At 37.1% G+C, this 20,737-nt stretch overlaps 1 protein-coding gene across 1 annotated transcript; it reads right to left on the reverse strand.

The window, feature by feature from the left end:
* Positions 1 to 1,694: 1,694 nt before the first annotated feature.
* LOC127440318 (mucin-17-like) lies at positions 1,695 to 19,526 on the reverse strand. Its single transcript, XM_051696843.1, has 14 exons — positions 11,444 to 19,526; positions 10,790 to 10,986; positions 10,328 to 10,389; positions 10,052 to 10,176; positions 6,894 to 9,658; positions 6,604 to 6,665; positions 6,351 to 6,475; positions 5,838 to 6,157; positions 5,557 to 5,621; positions 4,903 to 5,078; positions 4,542 to 4,654; positions 4,398 to 4,462; positions 4,115 to 4,293; positions 1,695 to 2,614 (listed from the first exon to the last, which is right to left on the reverse strand). The coding sequence occupies exons 1-14, from the start codon at positions 19,524 to 19,526 to the stop codon at positions 2,523 to 2,525; spliced, it is 12,429 nt and encodes a 4,142-aa protein (XP_051552803.1). The 3' UTR covers positions 1,695 to 2,522.
* Positions 19,527 to 20,737: the final 1,211 nt, after the last annotated feature.

Here is a 20,737-nt window from a genome sequence, read left to right on the forward strand (position 1 = left end):
GTACTCGAATACAGGTACACTGAACGGTTAAACAGATAACATCTATCCGTGCACATCCTTACAAAAAAGCACCATTAAAGTCTTTTTTGTAGTCTTTTGAAGTCATACGATAGCTTTGTGTGAGAAACAGACAACAGTTTAGGTCAATTGCCTACTAAAATTTTAGTCTAACTAACGTATGACTTCAGATGGCTTGGAATTTAGTAGTTGTGAAGTTGCGAAGTGCTTTTAAGGGGATTTAATAATGTTTTTTTGTTTTTTTGAGCATGACAGACATGGTCAGTATGAACTGTCGTATGAACAAGAGCTGCGTGGAGATTCTTGAAACATTCTTCTTTTGTCTTCCACAGAAAAAATAATAGCATACTAGTTTGACTCAAACACAACACAATGGACACTGCCCAGTGCATTTGCCATCCTTAAAATTAGTAGTAATTATTTTTAATAATAATAATTTTATTTGTATAGCACCTTTTAGCGATTAAGCTCAAAGTTCTTCACAAAATATACAAATTAAAATACACACACAGTAAAAGTAGAATGTAGAATTTAGAATATTAGAATGATTACAGGATTGAAAGAGACAAGGGCCTAGTTTGTTATCATACTCGTCTTATAATATCATCGAAATCACTCTGCATCTTTTATGGATTTTCTAGCATACACTTGATTTGGAGATTCCGGTCATATCTTCATTCTTTAGTTTGCTGTTGCAAGCGCCTCTTATCATTACATTAATGACAGCTCAGACTTGATTTGTTTATCAGGAAGAATTCTTACACTGGAACTCTGATAACATCATACACTGGAAGTGGTATTCTCTTAATGTTGTTAATATCATTCAACAGTGTGCAATATTATGCTGTTTTTTATGTATATACACTTCATTACACTTATATTAGGCCACTTTATTATAAGGACAGATTATGTTAAGGCCCAGGGGCACCAGCTGTGTCTTGTAATTGTGTATCATGTAATTTCCAAATAATTAGACGGCAGATATTCAATAAGTTGCAAAAGTTGCAATTACGAGAAGGAACACACCATGTACGTGTAACATTGGAAAAGAGACAAGAATGTACCACAAAGAGTATAACACATCAAAGCTGTAATGAGGTGTTTTGGAGTACATTGTTAGTGCAGAGGAGCGTCATTACAAGAAGCCAATGAATCAAGCAGGAAATAAATAATAGACGAGTGTGTGGGAGGAGAGAGAATCTGAAATATGACCTCTGAAAAAATAAAGCATGCAAGAAGAGACAGAGAGGCTGAGAAACATGACTTGTGATGACTGAAAACAGTGCTAAAATAGAAAGTATTGTTATGCTCAGTCAAACTTGTATAGCTTAAGCCAAAAAGACTTAACCAAAAGAGATAAATTGCCGTCTGCACACTGAATAAAGATTCAGACTAGAAAGGTCTGGCAAAAGTAGACTTCTAAATACTGAAAAGCCAGAGCAACACAATCGTTGTTATTTACCCTGTGCTTTGCACTTTTTTCACTATGTAAATTTACAAAAAAATATAAAAACCTATTTTGACCTTTCTAGTCAGAATCTTAACTCATTATGTGGAAAGCAATAATAATAATAATAATAATAATAATAATAAAATAATAATAATAATAAAAATAAAAAAATACAAAAATGCAGTTAAATTAATTCCAATAGTTTCAGTTTATTTGAAACCCTGAACATAAATATAAGATAGTGTTCTGTCTATATATATATATATATACTTCATATGCACTGTACATATATAACTTACATGATTTTATACAGAGATAGATATTTATAAATACACAGCTGAAGTTTACTTAATAAAACTCTTGTGATAATAGTATAATTTGAAATAGAATACATCTGGTCTCAGACTGTTGGAACCCACTTTATATACAAACTATTCTCACCAGTGCTGTTCAGTTAAACTTGAAGTTAACTAGTTAAAAATACTTTGCATACATTCAGAAGTTGTACCTATTATACCACATCCAGTGTGGACAATATCTACAATTTATTTTTGATGAATTTAGAGAAAAGACCATTTATTTTAGGATTAATTAGAAAATAAACTAATTCCTGAAATTCTTTTTTCAGAATAAGTATCTAAAAAACTGGTTTGACTGGTTAGAGGTGGAGGTGGTTGAGTCTTTTTAAAGAGGATCATGTGAACACAAAGTTTGATTGTTCTGTTCCGGGCAATGCTGACTCAGAAATGAGATCTAAATTCTTCACAATTTTCAGATATGATTTCTTGTGATGATAGTGAAAAAAGTGATCTTTTTGTGTTGGTTTGTTCAGAGACAGACATTTCATTAAACATATGTGCAAACATGCAAGGTTGTGAAGGTATATACAGAACCAGAGCTGGAATGGAATCCTTCAAAGTCTTGTTTGTAATTTTCAGCATGATTATGTAAAATATTACTGTAGTATCTTCTTCATATATGTGATATTCTTTCATGTGAGCGGCACTGAAGGCCACATTCAGACCTGTTGGAGTCAGGACATGTGTGTCTATTGTCAGTCAAACCATGTGACCAGAAGTGACACGGCAACCAGGATTGAAGCAGTTGACACACTGATCCTGCTAGTGACTTCACTTGATGAATATGCTGCATTATGGAGAAAAGAAACAACATTTATTTTAAATGTATCATTCAATTACAATGCAGCATTTTGTATAAAGCACATAGTACAATTACATAAATCCATTAAAGGAGTTGTTTAGTTTGTAGCTGTAAACCTAAAAATCTGACGTAAGTTTTAATGTAAAGCTGATGTGTGTATTTTTTTGCAATGGTAATTTTTTTTCTTATATCCTAACGTATAATGCAGAGTCAAGTACATGTGAGTCAATGTGTAACACTGTGTCTCTGTGGCACTTTCAAAACATTCCTGAGCAGCCTGCCCAGCACGACACAGCAACACTGAGCATGTTTACATGCACACTAATACACTGATCACTCTGTAAAATCAGCTTATTGAATTTTTTTACAAAGCAATAAATCCGTGTTTACGTGACATTTGAAATAATCATGTTATTCTCTGCTTTTGTCATCAATCTGTGAAGAAGCATGTGCTCAACACGTGCGCACATTGAATGAGCCGGTAAGAACGGCGGTTAATGTGTTTACATGCCATGCGAAATCAGCGTAATGGGCAAAAATCTACCCGTGTCAACCGGTTTATTCATAAGCCGTTTATGGCCTTTACGCTGAAAAAGGAATGCGGTTTAATGCGTTTACATGACCACACACATTGTCAGCTTATTAAGCATTATCGGTGTAAGAATGTGCATTTAAACATGCTCATTGACTCAACAAATGGATTGAGTTTGGACTATCTGCTTGTACAACTAATAGAAGTAGAGGGGAGTGTTCTGGAATCTGTTGAAAACTGTGACTAGTTTTGCAGTTCCGTTTGGTGATGCTCGTGGCATGGAAATTTTAATACTGCAATGGTTGTCTAATGAATTACGTGCCATTTATCAAACACAAAGTTTTACGTGCTTGTCAAAGGACACGTAATTCATTGGGCAACCACTGTAGTCCTTATGTAGCAACTTGTTAGAAACGTACATTTTTAAAGCATGCAACAATTTAAAAATTCACATTTGAGGTATGATTGTGTATGTTTTGTTTCGGAACAAAACATCCTGTCAGTTGGGCTTGACATCATGATTGAACAACTCTACTAAAGGATAAATACTAATCTGAGCAAAAAGTTAACAATTTGTCACTGCGCCTTTAGTTAAGTCACGTATTGACACGACTTAACTAAATCATATCAGAACAGCATAGCTTATCCAGAAATGATCTACTATTTCCAACGACTAGCTGTGTAGCATTATGCTATGCTACATTGTTCATGTTTTTTGTCACTTTTATTGTGCATGCAGCTTAAACAGACCTCCCTCTCTCAGATGTAGTGCTGGGAAATAATTGTAATAAATCATTTTTTTTTTTTTTTCGTTTTTTTTCGGACTGTTCATGTAAATGAACCAGTTCAAATAAATGATTCCCCGAATTCCTGTGTCTTTTTTTAACCAGTAGTTACTGGAAAATTAGTAGTTCCCCTAACACTAATGCACTGTAAGAAAGTAAATCACTCACCTGTGCCATTAATCACAATGGAAGACGTGAAGATCTGGAAGGGTAAGGAGTTGTTGTAGGCTGCTCGGACTATAGTGTTCACTATCTGCGTACTGTTGGGTAGATTGGAGTTCGCTGCAAAAGTGAGGTCTATGGAGTTTTGAATCATGGGCACACTCTTTGATTTTGCACTGGCATTACTGGGGAGAGTTCAGGAGTTTTGAGACAAGATTCAATAAACAATATTGCATGTTTTCATGAATCTAAAGCGATATTAAATTAAATAATAAACACAAATGCATACCTGAATTGTGTTGTAGATAGTACAGTGAATGATGTTGGATAATCAGCAGTGAAAAAGGGTTCAAGCTAAAAAAAAGAGAGTTGATTTGAGAGGATTGGTTTTTTGAAAGCATATAAAGTAAATAAGTAGACACTCGATACTTACCCCTGATTTTATCATTGATGCCCTGTTTCGAAATTCCATTGAACTTGTGTTTGAGAGAGCAGCAACAAAGGAGCCATTGGTCAAGATGGTCAAAGGAATGATCTGCAGTGATTCTAAATTAGTTTAGAAAGAGAAAATATGTTAAAGAAGATAGTTCACCCAAAAGTGTAAAATTATGTCAACATTTACTCACCATGTTTTTTCAAACCCAAATGACTTTTCTTCCATGGAACACAAAAGGAAATTTTGGAGATACAGTGAAAGTGAATGGTGACTGGGCCTATTGCAGTCTTCCACGGAAGTAAGTCATACAGTTTCATACAAATTTCAAACAACAAAAAATATAAACTTTTTAACTTACTGATAACACTGATAGATTCAGCAACAACAGAGAGGTTGAAGCCTGGCGTTGACACTGCCTCTTTCAGAGTAGTCACAATGTCATTGTTGCTTGGGATGGGTTCAGTGGAGGTTTCGTTAAACACTAACTCAAGCTCTGCCTCCACATTTTGTTGCATCCGGGTTCTGGTAACACCTCTAAAGAGAAACACATCACCGTGTTCTTTACAAGATATTTCAGGACACATGGTACACATTCAATCTAGAAGCTGTTTTATCTGTTGACATATTCAATTGACTGTAAGTATTAGGGTGCCTACACACTAGAGTTATGTAAAACATTCTGCAGATCCATTTATTTCAAAAAGGAGAGTCCATTTGTGCTTTTGAGAAATCCTATTAGCTGAATTCTTGCTTTATCTCAAACTCACACCACTCTTTCCATGCCCTCCATACGAAGCTTACGCACTATTATCCATCAAACACTCCATTGGAGATTTCTCTAGTGTAGGTACCAGTAACTACTTTCAAAGATTGTCTTTCACATATCCAATTAAAATTTATGTTTTGTGTATCAGGGAATCGACTTGAAGAATATCTAAGTTTAAAGGACTTTTGAGGACAAAGGAAACAGCTAAAGGAGTCTCTAAAGTAATGAAGCAAACCACTGACCTACCTGAAAGCAATCACAATAACCCTGATGAAAAGAGGTCCATACTTCTTTTTATAGATTTTGTCAAACTGTAAAAGAATCGGTTTGAGGAATGTTATTAAATAATACTTACAAGAATTAAATTTCATGTGAACTGATCATCATTCTTTCTAGCATCACTGTTAAAAGATTGTCAGATTGCATCAAAGTAGCATACTACAGTTTATTTATTTTTTATATCAATCCAAAATGCTGTCAGGTCATGCTGTACATATCATAAAAACGGTTTGTAGTTTGAAACTCACCTCAAATTCAATTTGAAATGCTAGTTTCTTAAATTCTGGACTTTGCGGGTTTGCAAGCTCTATAACAAATATTTGTAAAATGATCAAGTCTATGGTTACAACTGGTGGAGGACGTGTTGGAACTGCTGTTGTTGTGGTTATAGTAGTAGTAGTGGTGGTGGTGGTGGTTGTCGTTGGACGTTTGGTGGTTGGTTTTGCTGCAGCGGGTTTGCTAGTTGTTGTAGTAGGTTTGGTTGTAGTTGTTGTAGTAGGTTTGGTTGTAGTTGTTGGTTTGCGCGTAGTGGGTTTTGTTGTAGTTGAAGGGTCATCATTTGGCCTGACTGTTGTTGGTGGAGGTTACACATAGTTGTAAGATACAAATAGTTGTCAAAATAACAAATGAGAAAACATATTAGTCTCCAAGAGGACAAATTAAAATGTTTTTCTTTTTAAAGGTAAACACTTCAATTAATCATAAAGGAGAAATTTTATTGAATGTTGATGCAATTTGACAATATAAACTTATTGACATACCCTGTGCACTTGTGATCTTAAACGTAGTGGTAGCATTGAGGATAACGCTACTGATCCCATTATCACTGGGCAATAAGCTATCCTTCCTGAATTCTAAATTCATATCTGTGACAACTGATCCAGGACTGTATAAATGGAACGGAAGAAAAGGGTCTGATGTGAAGTTACTACTTGTTACTTTGAAAATTAGCCTTATAAAATATAAAATTACTATTTACTACAGAGATAATCTTTAAAGAAATGAAATACCCACCGGAACCGAATAACTGTCAATCTGATGAAGAAGTGGAATATGTTTCTAAAGATTGGCTCAAACTGTAGAAACCACAATAATAGGTTCAACATTGAGTTAGTAAGTCTAACACTTTTGGAGAAAATGAACACATTAAAACAGGAAATAGTTTTGAAGATTAATTTGTTACATTACATGGAGTTTCTTTACAAATCATCCAAATTTCAGTGCATATTAAAATTCTACTGTGCACTAATTGTCTGTTAAAAACTACATGCTCAAAGTATTTCAATGTTTGTTATACTACACACCTCATATTTGACTCTTCTTTCTCGTATTTTAAAGGTTTCTGAATTTGAGTCAGACAGCGCTGGTTCAAAGGTTTCATTGCTGGTAAACCTGACAGTGACTGTAGTTGTGAGGGGTGTTGTTGTTTGAAGTGTAGGCTTGTTTGTAGTTGTGGTGGGTTTGGCCGGTGTTTTTCTTGATGTCGTATATGAAGATATAGATTGGTTTGTACGTGTAGTTGTAGGCTGGGATTTAGTTGTTGTGGGTTTCAATTTATTTACTGTGGAATGAGTTGTAGTTGTGGTGAAATGGGGTGCTGTTTTTGGCAGGGTTATAGTTGAAGCTACAGACTGGCTTGTATTTCTAGGTTTGGTTGTAGGTGAAGTTATTAGCTGGGTTTTAGTTGTTGTAGGTTTCAATGTATTTATTGTTGGCTGGGTTGCAGTTGTCGGCTCTGTAGTTTTAACTGTAGGCTTGGCTGTTGTGGTAGTGAGTTGGATTTCTGTTTTAAGTGGGGTTGAAGTTGTAGATTGGGTTCCAGTTGTTGGTGTCATTACAGGCTTTCTTATAGTTGTTGTGGATGGTGACATAGTTACTGTTGGTTGGGTAGAAGCTTTAGACTGTGTTGTAGTTTTAAGTGCAAACTGGGTTGCAGTTTTTGTAGGCTGGGTTGTAGATGTTTTTGGCTGGGTTGCAGCTGTTGGCTGGGATCTAATTGTTAGAGCTGCAGATGTGGATGAAGCTGCAGGCTGTGTTGCAGCTGTTGCAGGCTTGGTTGTAGCTGTTGACTGCTGGGATATTTTCTGAACTGTAGTTGGTAAAGATGAGGATGTAGTTGTGGTTTGGACAGCATTTGTAGGCCCAGCAGTTGTTGTAACACTAGGCTGAGCTGTATTTATCGCAGGCTTGGTTGTTGCTGTTGCAGGCTGGGAAATTATTGGCTGTATTGTGGTTTGTTTAGCTGGGGATGTAGTTGTGGTCTGGGCTCCATTTGGAGACTGGGCAGTTGTTGGAACTGTAGACTGAATAATAGCTGTTGCATGTTTGGTTGTAGCTGTTGACAGTTGGAATATTTTTGGTGTTGTAGTTGGTATATGTGGGGACGTAGTAGTGGTCTGTGCTGCATTTGTAGGCTGGGCAGTTGTTGTAACACTAGGCTGAATTGTAGCTGTTGCAGGCTTGGTTGTAGTTGTTGCAGGCTGGGATATTGTGGTTTGGATAGGAGGGGATTTAGTTGTGGTCTGGGCTGCATTTGTAAACTGGATAGTTGTTGTAACTGTAGACTGAGTAGTAACTGTTGCAGGCTTGGTTGTTGCTGCTGCAGGCTGGGATATTTTTGGCTGTATTGTGGTTTGTATATGTGGGGATGTAGTTGTAGTCTGGGCTGCATCTGTAGGCCCGACAGTTTTTGTAACTGTAGACTGAAGAGTAGCTGTTGCAGGCTTAGTTGTAGCTGTTGACGGCTGGGATGTATTCTGGATTGTAGTTGGTATAAATTGGGAAGTAGTTATGATGTGGGCTGTATTTGTAGTCTGGGGAGTTGTTCTATAACTAGGCTGAGTTGGAAGTGTTGAAGGCTTAGTTGTAGCTGTTGCAGGCTGGGATATTATTTTATGGGTTGTAGTTGGTGAAGGTCTGGATGTAGTTGTGGACTGTAATGCATTTGTAGGCCCGACAGTTGTTGTAACTGTAAACTGAGGAGTAGCAGTTGCAGGCATTGTTGTAGCTGTTGACAGCTGGGATATATTCTGGATTGTAGTTGTTATAAGTGGTGATGTAGTTGTGATGTGGGCTGCATTTGTAGGCTGGGCAGTTGTTGTAACACTAGGCTGAGTTTGAACTGTTGAAGGCTCGGTTGTAGCTGTTTCAGGATGGGGTATTATTTTCAGGGATGTGGTTGGTAAAGGTGGGGGTATTGTTGTGGTCTGGGCTGCATTTGTCGGCTCAGCAGTTGTTGTAACTGTAGACTGAGTTATAGCTGTTGCAGGCTTGGTTGTGGATGTTGCAGGCTGGGATATTATTTTCTGTGTTGTTTTTGGTATAGGTGGGTGTATTGTTGTTGTCAGGGCTGCATTTGTAGGGTGGACTGTTGTAACACTAGGCTGAGTTGTAGCTGTGTCAGGTTGTGGTGTAGATATCATTGGGTGTGTTTTAATTACTGGCTGGATTGTAGTTGTAGGTTTGAATACAGTTGTTGTCTGGACTATATTTGTACCATGGGCTGTTGCTGTAACTGTAGATTGTGTTGTAATTGTTGACTGGATTGCAGCTGTTGTGGATATGGTTGTAGATATAATTGTACTTTCATGTATACCTGTCAGTTTTGATAAACTTGTAACTGTTTGTGGCTGAGTTGTTGTAGTCTGGGTTTTAGCTGTTGCAGGCGTTGCTTTATCTGTTGCAGGCTTTGATGTAGTCATTGTTGGATGGGTTATACTTAGAAGCTTGGTTGGAGTTTGTGTAGGTTTCTGTGTAGTTGTGGTCTGGGCTGTATTTGTAGTCTGGGCAGTTGCTGAAAGCATAGGCTGGGTTGAAGATGTTGCAGGTTGTGATGCAGATATTGTTGCAGGCTGAATCATAGTTGTAGGTTGGAATACAGTTGTTGCTGTCATCCGTGTAGTAGTATGAGCACTGTTTGTCTCCTGGGCTGTTGTTGTAACTGTAGGATGGGTTGAAGTGTGTTGGATTGCAGATACTGTTTGTTGGGGTGTTGTTGTTGGTTCAAGTGTTTGTTTGAAAGTAGTTGTAGAAGGATTTGTTGTAGTTGTAAGGTCATCTTTTGGCCTGACTGTTGTTGGTAGTTTTATTGTAGATTGAATTGTTGTCATCAAACAACAATTAAGAAAAGTTATTAATTGTTAGTTTTCATCAATCCAGATTTTTTCCTAATAATATTTTGGTTTAAAGGGAAAGCATTTAAATTTGTCTAGAAGTAATGCAAACTCAAAGAGGGTCACATAACATAAAACATCCAAACTATGTAGTGCAACCTTTTTTACTGGTTGCCTTTAATACTCTTGTAGTTAATTGTACAATTTGAAATTTGCTCTTCAATAGAATGTTTTAAATGTTTTTGGAAGAGTGATACAGGATGCATTAAAATTGCATTGTTTTTTTGTTTTTGTTTTTTGCATCTCTTTGCATTGATGCTGTTTTTTACCATATGAACTGATTTGCTTACCCTCTACACTGGTGATATTAAATGTAGTGGAGGCATTGAGTATAATATTTCTTATCTCTTCATCAGTAGGTAAAAAGATGTCCATCCTGAATATTAAATCCATATCTGTGATGACTGATCCAGCACTGGAAAGAAAATAGAAGAAAATGAGTTGTATGTTAAAGGTTATAACAAATAGCTTATAACCTAAAAGTATATATAATTGAGGCAATATAATGCCAGGTTCAGTTATTCCAGAGAGGAAATGTTTTCATTATAAAGAAAAGAAATACCTACCGGAACCGGATAACTGTCAATTCGATGAAGGATTGGAATGCTTTACTTAAGATCGTCAAAAACTGTAGAAAAATTATAATATCAGGTTCAACACTGAGTTATAAAACATTAAGTAAGAAACATTTGGGCAAAATGAAAACATGGCGGTTGGTGGTTAATTTGTTGATTATATACAATTACATTACAAATTATATCCCAATTTCACTGCATGGTAAAATTGGCCTGTACTCCTTTCTTTGGAGTACTTGTTCTCTGGTGAACTCTGTTTGTCATTTACAGTGCATTCAAAGTATACATTTTTTTTAATCTTTGTTCCCAGGGAATCAAACCCATAATCTTGGCATTGCTAGCACCATGCTCTGCCAGTTAAGCTACAGCAACCTTACAGGAGCTGCATACTTTTGTCTGTACCAAACTATGTACTGAAACCTAAAGTATCTAAATATTTACAACACAACGTACGTCATCTTTGACTCTTTGTTCTCGTTTTTTAAATGTGGGTGAAGTTGTGTCCAACAGTGCGGGATCAAAAGTTTCATCGCTGGTGAACCTCACAGGCACTGTAGTTTTAAGCAGTGTTGTAGTTTTAAGTGTAGGCTTGATTGTTGTCGTAGTGAGTTCCACTCCATTTGTTGGTTGTTGGGTTGAAGATTGTATTGCTGTTGCAAAAATAAGAATAAACTGATATTAGTCTCAGTAAGAACAAATATGTTACATCTGAAAGTCAAAGACATGTATTTTTACAGTATACTGCATGTTGTATAACATATGGGCTATTTATATTAAAAGGGGATGCTCGGATTGCGAAACATTTTAGGTCATTGCCATTTACGTACCTTCATGTGTACTGTTTGACTTTCTTCCGTGAAACACAAAATATGTTAGGTAGAATGACAATATCTGTCACCATTCACTTTCATTGCATTTTTTCTCCATTCAGTGAAAATGATGGTGACTAAGGCTGTCATTCTGAATAACATCTCCTTTTTATGTTCCACATAAATTATGAAACAATTTTCATTAGTTGTGTGAATTATCCCTAATGTTCCAAAACAAAAAAAATCTGCATTTTAATGTCTCACTCAAAATACTTGAATATAGGTTTGCCTAACTTACATAACAAGGATGTTTCAGGTGAGACAGTTGTTGTACTGACAGATGTTGGAGTGCCCTCTGTGGTAGCAAATGGAGTGTGGGGTAATGTTGTGTCCACTGATGTCACTGGTTCTACTGTGATACCTGCTGTAGTCCTTGATGTGATAACGGCATTTGTTTCTCCAGGCTCAGTTATGATAACTGTTGTTTCTTCTCTGCTGTTTCCTGTAGTGGACTGCGATGTAAAATCATTAATTGTATCTGTAGCAATTTCTGTGGGCACTGCTGTGACACCAGTAGTTGATCCCGCTGTTCTAATTGCTGATGTGGAGTTGATCCCTGTTGTTGATTCTGGTGTGGTGCTTGTTGATTGATCGGTAATTCCTACACTTGATTTCTCTGTAAACACTGTTGTGGACTCTATAGTGGAACCTGAAGGTGATGACTTTGTGAAGACTGTGGTTGATGCTTCTGTTATTCCTTTTGTGGATTTCACTGTAGGAGCAGTAATTGACAAATCTGGGGACTCTGTGGTCAATTCAGAAGTAAATGGTGTTGTGTATTCTGTTGTAACACTTGAGGCTGATCCTGGAGTTAAGGCTGTAGGTGATTGATCAGTTATTCTAACAGTTGACAGTTCAGTCTTCTCTGTTAAATCAGCCGTTAATGCTGTTGATGATTCTTCAGTGACACTTTTAGATATTTCAAATGCTGTTGTGGATGCTGTTGTAGATTCTGGTGCTACTCCAGTAGTTGACAAATGTGTTAAACCTGTAGCTGATTCTTTTGTGGTGGTTGCTGTTGTTGAAGAATCTGGGAACTCTGTGGTCGATTCAAAAGTAAACGTTGTGGATTTTGTTGTGTCACTTGCGGCTGATACTGATGTTATGGCTGTATGTGATTGATCAATAATTCCAGTAGTTGCTGATTCTTCTGTGGTAAATTCAGCTGTCATTTCTGTAGCTGATTCTTTTGTTATGGTTGTAGGTGACTGAGCAGTATTTCCTGTACTTGTTTTCTGAGTAAATTCTGTTGTGGATGCTGTGGTGGTAGCTGTCATTAAAGAATCTGTGAAATCTGTGTTTGATACTTGTGTTACTCCTGTTGTGGATTCCACAATAGTAGGAGTAGTTGACAAGTCTGGGAACACTGTGGTTGATTTATCATTAAATGCTGTTGTGGATTCTGCAGTGACTTTAGTGTTTGTTTCTGGTGTAAATGCTGTTGTGGATTGTGATGCTAATCCTGCAGATGACACATCAGTGAAATCTGTAGCTAACTCTTCAGTAGTAAATTCAGCTGTCACTTCTGTAGCTGATTCTGTTGTGATGGTTGAAGATGATTGATCAGTAAATCCTAGAGTTGATGCCTTTAACACTTCTGCTGTGGATTCCACTGTAGAAACAGTATTTGATTCAGCTGTAAATGTTGTTGTAGGTCCTTTAGTGATGCGTGTGGATATTTCTGATGTAAATGCTTTTGTGGTTTCCAGTGACTCTTCAGTAGTTAGCGTACCATTAAAATCTGTAGTTGATTCTTCTAAGGTGAACACAGCTGTAATTCCTGTAGTTGATTCTGGTGTTATGGCTGTAGTGGTTTGATCAGTTATTCCTGTTGTTGTCAATTCAGTGTCTTCTGTTGAATCCTCCTCTGATGAATCAGTTGTAAAAGCTGTTGATTCTTCAGTGACATTTTGGGAGATTTCTGATGTAAATGCTGTTGTCAATTCCAGAATGTCTTCAGTAGTTAAATGTGGTGTTATGACTATAGCTGTTTGATCAGTTATTCCTGTAGTTGTCATTTCAGTGTCTTCTGTTGAATCCTCTTCTGATGAATCAGTTGTAAAAGCTGTTGATTCTTCAGTGACATTTTGGGAGATGTCTGATGTAAATGCTGTTGTTGAATCCAGTGCTTCTTCAGTAGTGAATTGTGTTGTTATGGCTGTAGCTGTTTGATCAGTTATTTCTGTAGTTGATTCTGGTGTTATGACTGTAGCTGTTTGATCAGTTATTCCTGTAGTTGTCTGCTCAGTGTCTTCTGTTGAATCCTCTAATGAATCAGTAGTAAAAGCTGTTGATTCTTCAGTGACATTTTGGGAGGTGTCTGATGTAAATGCTGTTGTCAATTCCAGAACCTCTTCAGTAGTTAAATGTGGTGTTATGTCTGTAGCTGTTTGATCAGTTATTCCTGTAGTTGATTCTGGTGTTATGACTGTAGCTGTTTGATCAGTTATTCCTGTAGTTGTCAGCTCAGTGTCTTCTGTTGAATCCTCTTCTGATGAATCAGTTGTAAAAGCTGTTGATTCTTCAGTGACATTTTGGGAGATGTCTGATGTAAATGCTGTTGTCGAATCCAGTGCTTCTTCAGTAGTTAAATGCGGTGTTATGGCTGTAGCTGTTTGATCAGTTATTCCTGTAGTTGATTCTGGTGTTATGGCTGTAGCTGTTTGATCAGTCATTCCTGTAGTTGTCTGCTCAGTGTCTTCTGTTGAATCCTCCTCTAATGAATCAGTAGTAAAAGCTGTTGATTCTTCAGTGACATTTTGGGAGGTGTCTGATGTAAATGCTGTTGTCAATTCCAGAACCTCTTCAGTAGTTAAATGTGGTGTTATGTCTGTAGCTGTTTCATCAGTTATTCCTGTTGTTGATTCTGGTGTTATGACTGTAGCTGTTTGATCAGTTATTCCTGTAGTTGTCATTTCAGTGTCTTCTGTTGAATCCTCTTCTGATGAATCAGTTGTAAAAGCTGTTGATTCTTCAGTGACATTTTGGGAGATGTCTGATGTAAATGCTGTTGTCGAATCCAGTGTTTCTTCAGTAGTTAAATGCGGTGTTATGGCTGTAGCTGTTTGATCAGTTATTCCTGTAGTTGTCAGCTCAGTGTCTTCTGTTGAATCCTCTTCTGATGAATCAGTTGTAAAAGCTGTTGATTCTTCAGTGGCATTTTGGGAGATGTCTGATGTAAATGCTGTTGTCGAATCCAGTGCTTCTTCAGTAGTTAACTGTGGTGTTATGACTATAGCTGTTTGATCAGTTATTCCTGTAGTTGATTCTGGTGTTATGGCTGTAGCTGTTTGATCAGTCAATCCTGTAGTTGTCTGCTCAGTGTCTTCTGTTGAATCCTCCTCTAATGAATCAGTAGTAAAAGCTGTTGATTCTTCAGTGACATTTTGGGAGGTGTCTGATGTAAATGCTGTTGTCAATTCCAGAACCTCTTCAGTAGTTAAATGTGGTGTTATGTCTGTAGCTGTTTGATCAGTTATTCCTGTTGTTGATTCTGGTGTTATGACTGTAGCTGTTTGATCAGTTATTCCTGTGGTTGTCATTTCAGTCTCTTCTGTTGAATTCTCTTCTGATGAATCAGTTGTAAAAGCTGTTGATTCTTCAGTGACATTTTGGGAGATGTCTGATGTAAATGCTGTTGTCGAATCCAGTGCTTCTTCAGTAGTTAAATGCGGTGTTATGGCTGTAGCTGTTTGATCAGTTATTCCTGTAGTTGTCAGCACAGTGTCTTCTGTTGAATCCTCTTCTGATGAATCAGTTGTAAAAGCTGTTGATTCTTCAGTGGCATTTTGGGAGATGTCTGATGTAAATGCTGTTGTCGAATCCAGTGCTTCTTCAGTAGTGAACTGTGGTGTTATGACTATAGCTGTTTGATCAGTTATTCCTGTAGTTGATTCTGGTGTTATGACTGTAGCTGTTTGATCAGTCAATCCTGTAGTTGTCTGCTCAGTGTCTTCTGTTGAATCCTCCTCTAATGAATCAGTAGTAAAAGCTGTTGATTCTTCAGTGACATTTTGGGAGGTGTCTGATGTAAATGCTGTTGTCAATTCCAGAACCTCTTCAGTAGTTAAATGTGGTGTTATGTCTGTAGCTGTTTGATCAGTTATTCCTGTTGTTGATTCTGGTGTTATGACTGTAGCTGTTTGATTAGTTATTCCTGTGGTTGTCGTTTCAGTCTCTTCTGTTGAATTCTCTTCTGATGAATCAGTTGTAAAAGCTGTTGATTCTTCAGTGACATTTTGGGAGATGTCTGGTGTAAATGCTGTTGTCAAATCCAGTGCTTCTTCAGTAGTTAATTGTGGTGTTATGACTGTAGCTGATTGATCAGTTATTCCTGTAGTTGATTCTGGTGTTATGTCTGTAGCTGTTTGATCAGTCAATCCTGTAGTTGTCTGCTCAGTGTCTTCTGTTGAATCCTCCTCTAATGAATCAGTAGTAAAAGCTGTTGATTCTTCAGTGACATTTTGGGAGGTGTCTGATGTAAATGCTGTTGTCAATTCCAGAACCTCTTCAGTAGTTAAATGTGGTGTTATGTCTGTAGCTGTTTGATCAGTTATTCCTGTTGTTGATTCTGGTGTTATGACTGTAGCTGTTTGATCAGTTATTCCTGTAGTTGTCATTTCAGTGTCTTCTGTTGAATCCTCTTCTGATGAATCAGTTGTAAAAGCTGTTGATTCTTCAGTGACATTTTGGGAGATGTCTGGTGTAAATGCTGTTGTTGAATCCAGTGCTTCTTCAGTAGTTAAATGCGGTGTTATGGCTGTAGCTGTTTGATCAGTTATTCCTGTAGTTGTCAGCTCAGTGTCTTCTGTTGAATCCTCTTCTGATGAATCAGTTGTAAAAGCTGTTGATTCTTCAGTGGCATTTTGGGAGGTGTCTGATGTAAATGCTGTTGTCAATTCCAGAACCTCTTCAGTAGTTAAATGTGGTGTTATGTCTGTAGCTGTTTGATCAGTTATTCCTGTTGTTGATTCTGGTGTTATGACTGTAGCTGTTTGATCAGTTATTCCTGTAGTTGTCAGCTCAGTGTCTTCTGTTGAATCCTCTTCTGATGAATCAGTTGTAAAAGCTGTTGATTCTTCAGTGACATTTTGGGAGATTTCTGATGTAAATGCTGTTGTCGAATCCAGTGCTTCTTCAGTAGTTAAATGCGGTGTTATGGCTGTAGCTGTTTGATCAGTTATTCCTGTAGTTGTCAGCTCAGTGTCTTCTGTTGAATCCTCTTCTGATGAATCAGTTGTAAAAGCTGTTGATTCTTCAGTGGCATTTTGGGAGATGTCTGATGTAAATGCTGTTGTCGAATCCAGTGCTTCTTCAGTAGTGAACTGTGGTGTTATGACTATAGCTGTTTGATCAGTTATTCCTGTAGTTGATTCTGGTGTTATGACTGTAGCTGTTTGATCAGTTATTCCTGTAGTTGTCAGCTCAGTGTCTTCTGTTGAATCCTCTTCTGATGAATCAGTTGTAAAAGCTGTTGATTCTTCAGTGACATTTTGGGAGATTTCTGATGTAAATGCTGTTGTCGAATCCAGTGCTTCTTCAGTAGTTAAATGCGGTGTTATGGCTGTAGCTGTTTGATCAGTTATTCCTGTAGTTGTCAGCTCAGTGTCTTCTGTTGAATCCTCTTCTGATGAATCAGTTGTAAAAGCTGTTGATTCTTCAGTGGCATTTTGGGAGGTGTCTGATGTAAATGCTGCTGTCAATTCCAGAACCTCTTCAGTAGTTAAATGTGGTGTTATGTCTGTAGCTGTTTGATCAGTTATTCCTGTTGTTGATTCTGGTGTTATGACTGTAGCTGTTTGATCAGTTATTCCTGTAGTTGTCAGCTCAGTGTCTTCTGTTGAATCCTCTTCTGATGAATCAGTTGTAAAAGCTGTTGATTCTTCAGTGTCATTTTGGGAGATGTCTGATGTAAATGCTGTTGTCGAATCCAGTGCTTCTTCAGTAGTGAACTGTGGTGTTATGACTATAGCTGTTTGATCAGTTATTCCTGTAGTTGTCTGCTCAGTGTCTTCTGTTGAATCCTCCTCTAATGAATCAGTAGTAAAAGCTGTTGATTCTTCAGTGACATTTTGGGAGGTGTCTGATGTAAATGCTGTTGTCAATTCCAGAACCTCTTCAGTAGTTAAATGTGGTGTTATGACTATAGCTGTTTGATCAGTCATTACTGTTGTTGATTCTGGTGTTATGACTGTAGCTGTTTGATCAGTTATTCCTGTGGTTGTCATTTCAGTCTCTTCTGTTGAATTCTCTTCTGATGAATCAGTTGTAAAAGCTGTTGATTCTTCAGTGACATTTTGGGAGATGTCTGATGTAAATGCTGTTGTCAAATCCAGTGCTTCTTCAGTAGTTAATTGTGGTGTTATGACTGTAGCTGTTTGATCAGTTATTCCTGTAGTTGATTCTGGTGTTATGGCTGTAGCTGTTTGATCAGTTATTCCTGTAGTTGTCATTTCAGTGTCTTCTGTTGAATCCTCTTCTGATGAATCAGTTGTAAAAGCTGTTGATTCTTCAGTGACATTTTGGGAGAGGTCTGGTGTAAATGCTGTTGTTGAATCCAGTGCTTCTTCAGTAGTGAATTGTGTTGTTATGGCTGTAGCTGTTTGATCAGTTATTTCTGTAGTTGATTCTGGTGTTATGACTGCAGCTGTTTGATCAGTTATTCCTGTAGTTGTCAGCTCAGTGTCTTCTGTTGAATCCGCCTCTGATGAATCAGTTGTAAAAGCTGTTGATACTTCAATGACATTTTGGGAGATGTCTGATGTAAATGCTGTTGTCGAATCCAGTGCTTCTTCAGTAGTTAATTGTGGTGTTATGACTGTAGCTGTTTGATCAGTCATTCCTGTAGTTGATTCTGGTGTTATGACTATAGCTGTTTGATCAGTTATTCCTGTAGTTGTCTGCTCAGTGTCTTCTGTTGAATCCTCCTCTAATGAATCAGTAGTAAAAGCTGTTGATTCTTCAGTGACATTTTGGGAGGTGTCTGATGTAAATGCTGTTGTCAATTCCAGAACCTCTTCAGTAGTTAAATGTGGTGTTATGACTATAGCTGTTTGATCAGTCATTACTGTTGTTGATTCTGGTGTTATGACTGTAGCTGTTTGATCAGTTATTCCTGTGGTTGTCATTTCAGTCTCTTCTGTTGAATTCTCTTCTGATGAATCAGTTGTAAAAGCTGTTGATTCTTCAGTGACATTTTGGGAGATGTCTGATGTAAATGCTGTTGTCAAATCCAGTGCTTCTTCAGTAGTTAATTGTGGTGTTATGACTGTAGCTGTTTGATCAGTTATTCCTGTAGTTGATTCTGGTGTTATGGCTGTAGCTGTTTGATCAGTTATTCCTGTAGTTGTCATTTCAGTGTCTTCTGTTGAATCCTCTTCTGATGAATCAGTTGTAAAAGCTGTTGATTCTTCAGTGACATTTTGGGAGAGGTCTGGTGTAAATGCTGTTGTTGAATCCAGTGCTTCTTCAGTAGTGAATTGTGTTGTTATGGCTGTAGCTGTTTGATCAGTTATTTCTGTAGTTGATTCTGGTGTTATGACTGCAGCTGTTTGATCAGTTATTCCTGTAGTTGTCAGCTCAGTGTCTTCTGTTGAATCCGCCTCTGATGAATCAGTTGTAAAAGCTGTTGATACTTCAATGACATTTTGGGAGATGTCTGATGTAAATGCTGTTGTCGAATCCAGTGCTTCTTCAGTAGTTAATTGTGGTGTTATGACTGTAGCTGTTTGATCAGTCATTCCTGTAGTTGATTCTGGTGTTATGACTGTAGCTGTTTGATCAGTTATGCCTGTAGTTGTCAGCTCAGTGTCTTCTGTTGAATCCTCTTCTGATGAATCAGTTGTAAAAGCTGTTGAATCTTCAGTGACATTTTGGGAGCTGTCTGGTGGAAATGCTGTTGTCAATTCCATAACCTCTTCAGTAGTTAAATGTTGTGTTATGACTGTAGCTGTTTGATCAGTTATTCCTGTAGTTGATTCTGATGTTATGGCTGTAGCTGTTTGATCAGTTATTCTTGTAGTTGTCAGTTCAGTGTCTTCCGTTGAATCCTCTTCTGATGAATCAGTTGTAAAAGCTGTTGATTCTTCTGTGAAATTTTTAGATGTTTTTGATGTAAATGCTTTTGTGGATTCCAATGCCTCTTCAGTAGTTAATGTATCAGTAAAATCTGTAGTTGAGTCCTCTAAAGTGAACCCAGATTTAATTCCTGTAGTTGGTTCTGCTGTAATGGCTGTAGCTGGTTGGTTAGCAATTCCTAAAGTTGACAGTTCAGTCTCCTCTGTTGAATCATCCTCTGATGAATCAGTTGTAAAAGCTGTCATGTCATTAATGGCTTCATCTGTTAAAAATAAATAAATACATAAATAAATAAATAAATAAATAAATAAAATTCAGTAATGAGTACAATTGAAGTAATTGGGCAAGAGATTAAGTGACACTGAACAAGTGAAAATTATGAGAAATTACCGGTTAAACCTGTTACAGATTCGTCTGTGCTACTTGTGACTGATTCAGGTATTTCTGTATAAAGTTCATCAGTTGTGTCTTCTTTAGAGTCATTTGTATCATGCATAACTGATTCTGTTGTGATATCATCTGTTGAGTGTGATTGTGCTGTGATACCAGTAAGTACTGTTGAAACTAGAGCAAACATTACATTAAGCACAATTATTACACAGAAATACATTAGTAAAAACAGAAGTGTAAGATGCAAAGACATGAACTGACTGACCTGTTAAAAAAAGAAATGTCATCAATGCTATTCTATGCATTTTGGTAGCTGTCAAAAGGACCACCTATAAACAAAACACATTATGTGAGATAAATAAATGTATCTAAAAACAGGTGCCACATCATTTTATTTCCTTAATAAATGTCTTGATAAATGCTACTGCCCCAGCATAATTCATATAACCATTACAAAGTTGTAAGAGTGGAAGGTAATTTGCTCTTGGCAGCCTGTTCTGTGGTAGGCAGTGTGCGGTTGAAGTCTGCTCCCCAACACGAGTCTGACAGGACCTGGCAAACTGTCAGGTGTCCGACCAGGCTTAAGTAAGCTTTTATCATAACTCAACTGGTTTTAGTAAGAATCTGTACATCTGGGCTAATCACTCAAAGAGACTAAAAAGAGAGTAAGCAATCTCAGGCTCAGGTCAGGTTCAGTCTTTAAATTTTATACTTGTCTGGTCAGAGGGTCTCAAGAACTTCTGACTAGTTTTCTAATAACTAGGGTGGAAAATTAAATTGGTAACACTTCACAATATGGTTGCATTTGTTAACATTAGTTAATGTGTTTGGTATAATAAACAAACGATTAAACAATATATTTTTTGTTAGTTACTAAAAATACAATTGTTCATTGTTTGTTCATAGTGCATTAACTAATGTTAACAAATACAACTTTTGATTGAAAAAATATATATTTGCACATGTTGAAATTATCATGAATAATAAATGCTGTAAAAATACTGTAAATTGTTAGTTCATGTTAACTAATGTTAAAAAATGGAACCATATTGTAAAGTGTTACCAT

The sequence above is a fragment of the Myxocyprinus asiaticus genome, chromosome 1 (genome assembly GCF_019703515.2).
Source record: "Myxocyprinus asiaticus isolate MX2 ecotype Aquarium Trade chromosome 1, UBuf_Myxa_2, whole genome shotgun sequence".
Classification (NCBI taxonomy): domain Eukaryota; kingdom Metazoa; phylum Chordata; class Actinopteri; order Cypriniformes; family Catostomidae; genus Myxocyprinus; species Myxocyprinus asiaticus.